A 6,292-nucleotide genomic window follows, 5' to 3' on the forward strand; every position below is an offset into this window, starting at 1 on the left:
AAGGTCACTGCTGAAACCTGTGTGCCATGGGGGGGGTGCAATAAAAGGCCACTCCTGTGGGGAGGAGCGGACAAGACAGGTGACCCTGAACTGACCAGCAAGGTGTTCCATCCCATAGAAGTCATATTTCATAAAAAGCTGAGGGATCACAAAGGTCAAGCTCTCTTCTCCAACAGCCAGTGTCTGAGGAGGACTCTCAGTTCTGCCTTCGATCCCAATCCGTGCATTCCCGAATCCAGTTCCAGAATCCAGCTCCTGCATCTGGTTCCTGTCTGCCACTGAGTCCAGTCTGGGACTTCCCCAGAGCCTGCCCACAGCATCAGTGGTGACCATGATGTGATTGCCATCAGAAAGGTCAGGTTTGGGAATGGTATTGCATATTTTTTTTTTGAGTTAGGTATTGATATTACATTATATACATATGTCATTTTATTATTATTCTCATTAAAACAGTTTTAGTTTTCTTTTCTAATCCGTAGATCTCTCTCCCTTATTCCCTTTCTTGTCCCCTTTGAAAGATAGGTTAACAGAGAGCATCTGTCATGCATAGTGGTGGGCTCAGCCCTAACCCATGACAACCCTGAAGATATTTTGCATGTGACATCTACATTTTAGATAGGGAAGATAAATATTACTACAACATCCTATTTCTGTTGAGGGTTATGGCCAAGCAGTGTGACTGAATTATGCAATTTTCTCTTGGTGTTCTTGACTACTGAGGAGTAACTTAAGGTGCAGATCTTCTGGTTTTAAACATGCAAATCTACACAATTAGTTATTGTAAACAATGGTTTTAATGCCTTTCCTGAAATACTGGGAATCTGTTGTTCAACTGGTAGTTTATCTGTCTTGCAAGGAAATTACTGCTCACTTTATCTTCCAGGCTGAACAAGTTGTATTGGGGAATAAAAAAGTGTGGCAGCTGACACTTTTGCAGGCAGTCCAGAAAATATCCCACGCAATCTTTTGCAGGCAGTCCAGAAAATATCCCAGGCATTTCTGAAAGCAGTGTTCCAGGTCTCCCCACTGCCAGTCGGTGTCATTTGGCCACATGACGCATGTGTGGAAAAAAGCAGTTTTGACATGATATGAACACATTTTTTGCAGCTCTTTTGGATATTTCATTTTAAGTTTCTCTAGAAGATACTTCAGAAGCTTAAGACAGCCTTTCCTGTTAAATAAATAAAAACTGATTAGGTACCTTCAACATAGCCCTGAATATGTATTTTAGATATCTGAATACACATTATTCATGCAAGCACTAAAAATGTTCTTACTCTAATAGATTAACAGTTTCAATAATGTTTTGAATAAAATCTGAAAATAAGTGCAGCGATACAATGGAAAATCCTAAAACTATTGCATATGAAGTCAGATTCTACTAATGAAGGATTTCTATGTTAAACAAGATTTTGTGCATGTACCACTTTCACCACTGGCCACAAAAGTACAAAGTGTTAGTGCACAATGTGCTGGCATAGTACAGACTCCCAGCTGCAGATTCTACCAGTATAACCCGAACGCGGAGCACTGTTTAAGATTACAGCTGCCCTTTTGGCTTAGATTTGCACTGAAGGAAATGCCACTATCTTCCTGTGGCACACCAAGAGGGGGAAAGTTATATATAGCTTTAATACGCTGCTAGGCAGGGGCATAGCATGTCTGGTAATACTTATAAAGCACAGACAGAATTGTCCATTACTTCTCTTGTGACTGTCTCGATTCGTGCAGCGATACAATGGAAAATCCTAAAACTATTGCATATGAAGTCAGATTCTACTAATGAAGGATTTCTATGTTAAACAAGATTTTGTGCATGTACCACTTTCACCACTGGCCACAAAAGTACAAAGTGTTAGTGCACAATGTGCTGGCATAGTACAGACTCCCAGCTGCAGATTCTACCAGTATAACCCGAACGCGGAGCACTGTTTAAGATTACAGCTGCCCTTTTGGCTTAGATTTGCACTGAAGGAAATGCCACTATCTTCCTGTGGCACACCAAGAGGGGGAAAGTTATATATAGCTTTAATACGCTGCTAGGCAGGGGCATAGCATGTCTGGTAATACTTATAAAGCACAGACAGAATTGTCCATTACTTCTCTTGTGACTGTCTCGATTCAGTACCAGATGTAATTAAGTAAAGTAAGAAGTTAGTTTGCCATTAAGGAGGTTCTGTACCTCATGTGGGTTTTGTTCTTTATCGTCGAAGAAATGTGGAAACTGTTTTTTACTGGGAGTCAAAAATCACATTTATTCACCTTGATCGCATTGAGCAGTTCTTCTCTCACCATCATTTTAGAAATTCCCTTGGTACGAGTGAAAGCTCATAAAGCAGTGCTATCAGACTTTCAAGGTGGCTCTTCTAAAGAGGACTGACTTTGGGAAAGATTGTTTAGTAAGTCCTATCTTTTTGCTTTCTAAGGCAAGTCTGGACTGTAAACCAGCGCTGTGATTTGTTTCCACCTCCTCCTGAGTTAACTGCAGGTAAGACACTCAGCCATGTTGAATGCAGTGCTGTACCCCTGTAGAACAACGATGCCTAAAAGCCTTATTCTTGCTCCCTTATTACTAGTAGTTTTAGATCAAATTCTTAACTGTTAAGCAGAGCTAGATAGCCTGGCTCACACAGGTTTAAAGTTAAATATTTATATGAAGTACCAACCTACAGCACTTTGGTCCATCAGATTCGCAACATGTCTTTGAGCTGCCGTGGTTGTTGATCATGGCCTTCTCAATAGATGAGAAAGAGAGTCGCCAGGTGTTTCCTAAAGTTGAATACAAGATTCTGAAATTGTTACACAGCAACAGGTACCAGTATCTGTAACTATGAAGAAAAAGACATTTTATAATTGACTTACTTTTGAATATCAGCAATTTCTTTGCATTTAAATTTAATTCTCTGACTGCCATTACTTAATTCCTCCTTAATTCCCCAGCTGGTCCACACAAAGGCAGTTGGAATGTTATTAATATAGGATGTAGTTATTTTTTTGGATGCTTTAATTACATTCTAAGGATGTTTGGATTTACTTTTAAATTAAGCTTAAATCTGAACTTTCCTGCATTTGCTGAACATGATTTGGGGAATTTCAGCAGTGCCCAGCAGGACAAGGGGCATTGGTGACAAACTGAAACATGGGAAATTCCATCTAAGCATGGGGAGAAAAACTTCTTTGAGGGTGGCAGAGCACTGGAACAGGCTGCCCGCAGAGGCTGTGGAGGCTCCTTCTCTGGAGATATTCAAAACCCACCTGGATGTGATCCTGTGCAACCTGCTCCAGGTGAACCTGCTCTAGTAGGGGGGTTGGATTAGATGATCTCTAGAGGTCCCTTCCTACCAATCAATTCTGTGATTCTGTAATCCCACTCCACAGAAATCTACTTTTGAATTTCTGTTCTGTATTCCTAGCCTTACTATGTAACCATTCTGGTTTTGAATAAAAAAACCACCACTGGTTTCAATTTCTTTGTGCAAGTAATACGCTTGTGAGTTTTTCTTAGGTAAGATGACTGTTCTAAAGCATTTATTTTTGTTGTTCTCGCAGTGTTTCTGAAAACAATTATTATCATAGCTCAACCCTTTGTTTTCAAAACACCAGCAATCATTTGTGTCTTTCTGACATGAGTTAGACTGTTTCCCTTGCCTGCTTGTTTCAGTTAGTATTTGCATTTAATTTTCACGGGAAGAGATACCCCAGTAGAGCAGTAATGATTTATTCGGCATTGTTAAGGTGGGCATGATAATTAAAATAAGATTGCCTGAACTCTTTGCTGAAATCTAAGTTCTCATAATGCAATGGCAAGTTGCGACACTTCCACAAACTGACAGAAAAAAAATGTAGCCATACCACAGTTCAGTAAGAAGTGACGTTTTGCTAGAAAAGTACAATTACTTCCTGCAAAAGTATGTAACTTGTGTGTGCAGTTCCACTTATGGGGACATTCCCTGCCTTTTTTAGAAACCTCCTTTTTTTTTTTTCTTACAACGGACTGGATGTTGCTGTTAAGTACAGCACTAGCCCAGAGCAGGGCCACGTTCATGTGTCTGCCTTTGCAGATTTAATATAATGCTCTCAGGAATGGTTAATGTACAGTGGCAGAGCAGTTTTGTCTTTAGGTTTCAGTACAGGACAAGCAGTGTCACAAACCTGAAGTTTTAAAGAGGGATTTCAGTTGTCTTTGATCTGGGTATATCCAGGATAAGGTAAAGATCTGTACCTTGAAGGCAGAATACTGAACCTAATCTGGATACCCTTTTTATAGACTTGTACATGACCAAGTGTAGAGAAGGTATTTCATAACTTAAGACTTATTGTCAGTATCTGAGGTACCTCTTAGAACCTTTTCTCTTTTGTTTTGTTTGGCTACTAAATAAAGTGGTCTATTTCTGAAGTCTCCCCTGACTTTTCTTCCAAGCCACTGCTCAATTTTGAGGCCATTCTGTGTGCTGGGCGGCCAGCTCTGCTGAACTTCCAAAGTCAAGATAATGTCCACCGATATTTCTCCTGGAGGATTTTTGATCTGAAGAGTTATTGCAGGGCTTCCAGCCTTTTTCCTTTTCACAGTTACTTCCACATCTAGTAACAAAGAATAAATTGATGTATATATAACAAAGAAGAAAATTACTTATATATCTATATTAGAAACTTTTTTTTAAATGTCAAGGTTTTTACTTAAGAGGAATTCATAATGAATCAAAAGAAATATCTCGGTTCAGTCTGGATCTGTCCTACAGGATATGGATTTTAATTAAAACATTAAGAAGGCCTGCTGAGGAGTTCTACTGAATAAGGAACACACTCCTTGTTTGTTTTTTATTGTGTCTACAGAATCAGAAATACAGTAAAGTGTTCCAATGAACTGTTTCACTGTTGAAAACACTGAGACTGAAGAGATTGGGCCATAAAGTTTCTGAAGACTTTGGAGAAAGCAGCACGCTGAAACAGGGATATTTTCTATACCTATCTATGTAAAATCCTAGGTAACGTATAAAAGAAAGTTCTTCCTTTTGCTACAAATTCAGCAAATGGCTCTTTGCATGTGGCAGACAGATTCCAAATACATAGGTCATGTAGGAAGTACCACGCATGTGACAGAACCCTTAACATTCCTTATTTTCACGTAGAACGAGGGTTGCATAGTGGAGCAACAGGTTAATCACGTAATATGGTTAGCTCTGATGTGTCTGTGGTCATTCCTAGCACAAGAGCAAACTTGAGATACTGGGTACAGCTATAGCTACACATTGCCACAAAGAGACAGCTGAGTGGGAAGAAAAAAATTACATTTTATGAATGACCAGGCAACGCATATGCACAATGTAACTGGATTTTTAGCATTTCTAGGTGAAGTGTGTTCTCTCAGTACTTACCTTCAATGTTTTTTACTTCTTGCTTAATAATTTTTCTTAGTGCCTCAAGCATTTTAAAGGCAGATAATTTTCCATCTTCATCTAAAAACTTCAACAAATAGTTTTCTCTTGGATTTCTTTTGAATGATACATAATAATACGCTCCAGTGTCATCACATTCATCCAGCTGAAGTCTTGCAACAGGTATTACAAGCATGATGTCAAACTCATTTGGTTCAGATACCTACAATGTACAGTAACAGTCAATTTGCAACTTAGGTTTTATTCTCTTCAGGCTTTTAACTGCCTTGGTGTATTTCTTGTGTCTGGTGTGAAATCTGAGCTTATTTCTGAATTGTATTACAAGTGGATTTGTATAACAAGATTGCTCTGCATTTGGGTGGAGAAGCACGATTTACTGATAGCAGTTCACTTCCCAGCTTTCCAACTTAATAACATCTCAGAGTTTTAAGATTCTTGAACTGTTCTTAGTAATGCATGAATGCTGATCTTAGCCATCCTTTTGCACACAGAAATCAGCTGAGGGAAAAAAAACACACTGCTATGCCTGAAGCTGGTTTCAAAAAACAAAACTGTCCCTGTGTTTGACTTTGTTTCAGACTGAGCTGAAACCAGAAAAAAAGTAGTGCTATTTCTCCTGCTTTTTGAAAAACCTTTAAACTAAAGACTGGCACGTGGCTTTTCATGCAGTCCTGTACCCGATGCCTCCTCCAGTGACGCTGGGCTTACCTGCGCGCTCTGCAAGGGCCACGGCTTGCTGCGGCTTTAAAGCGAGTCCTGTTCAGGCAGCATCTCTTACTGAAGGTACATACGTTCTCCTTGCGGTGAGTTAGCTACTTCGTGATGAGCTGTTGTTAATTAACAACAGCAGTAATCCTCCAGGCCTCTTCTCGCTGGAAGGGCCAGCTCACCGCTCT

General features: G+C 39.7%; 1 protein-coding gene across 1 annotated transcript; it reads right to left on the reverse strand.

The window, feature by feature from the left end:
• Window positions 1–814: 814 nt before the first annotated feature.
• On the reverse strand, window positions 815–5,598 carry MB21D1 (Mab-21 domain containing 1; the record flags this gene model as incomplete). The annotated part of the gene is made up of 5 exons (XM_010143159.1): window positions 815–963; window positions 996–1,171; window positions 2,667–2,769; window positions 4,336–4,581; window positions 5,376–5,598. Coding segments are annotated over 5 exons (897 nt in total), but the record flags the coding sequence as incomplete, so codon positions are not given.
• Between the last annotated feature and the right edge of the window lie 694 nt (window positions 5,599–6,292).

The sequence above is a fragment of the Buceros rhinoceros genome, unplaced genomic scaffold (assembly GCF_000710305.1).
Source record: "Buceros rhinoceros silvestris isolate BGI_N320 unplaced genomic scaffold, ASM71030v1 scaffold5939, whole genome shotgun sequence".
Taxonomy (NCBI): domain Eukaryota; kingdom Metazoa; phylum Chordata; class Aves; order Bucerotiformes; family Bucerotidae; genus Buceros; species Buceros rhinoceros.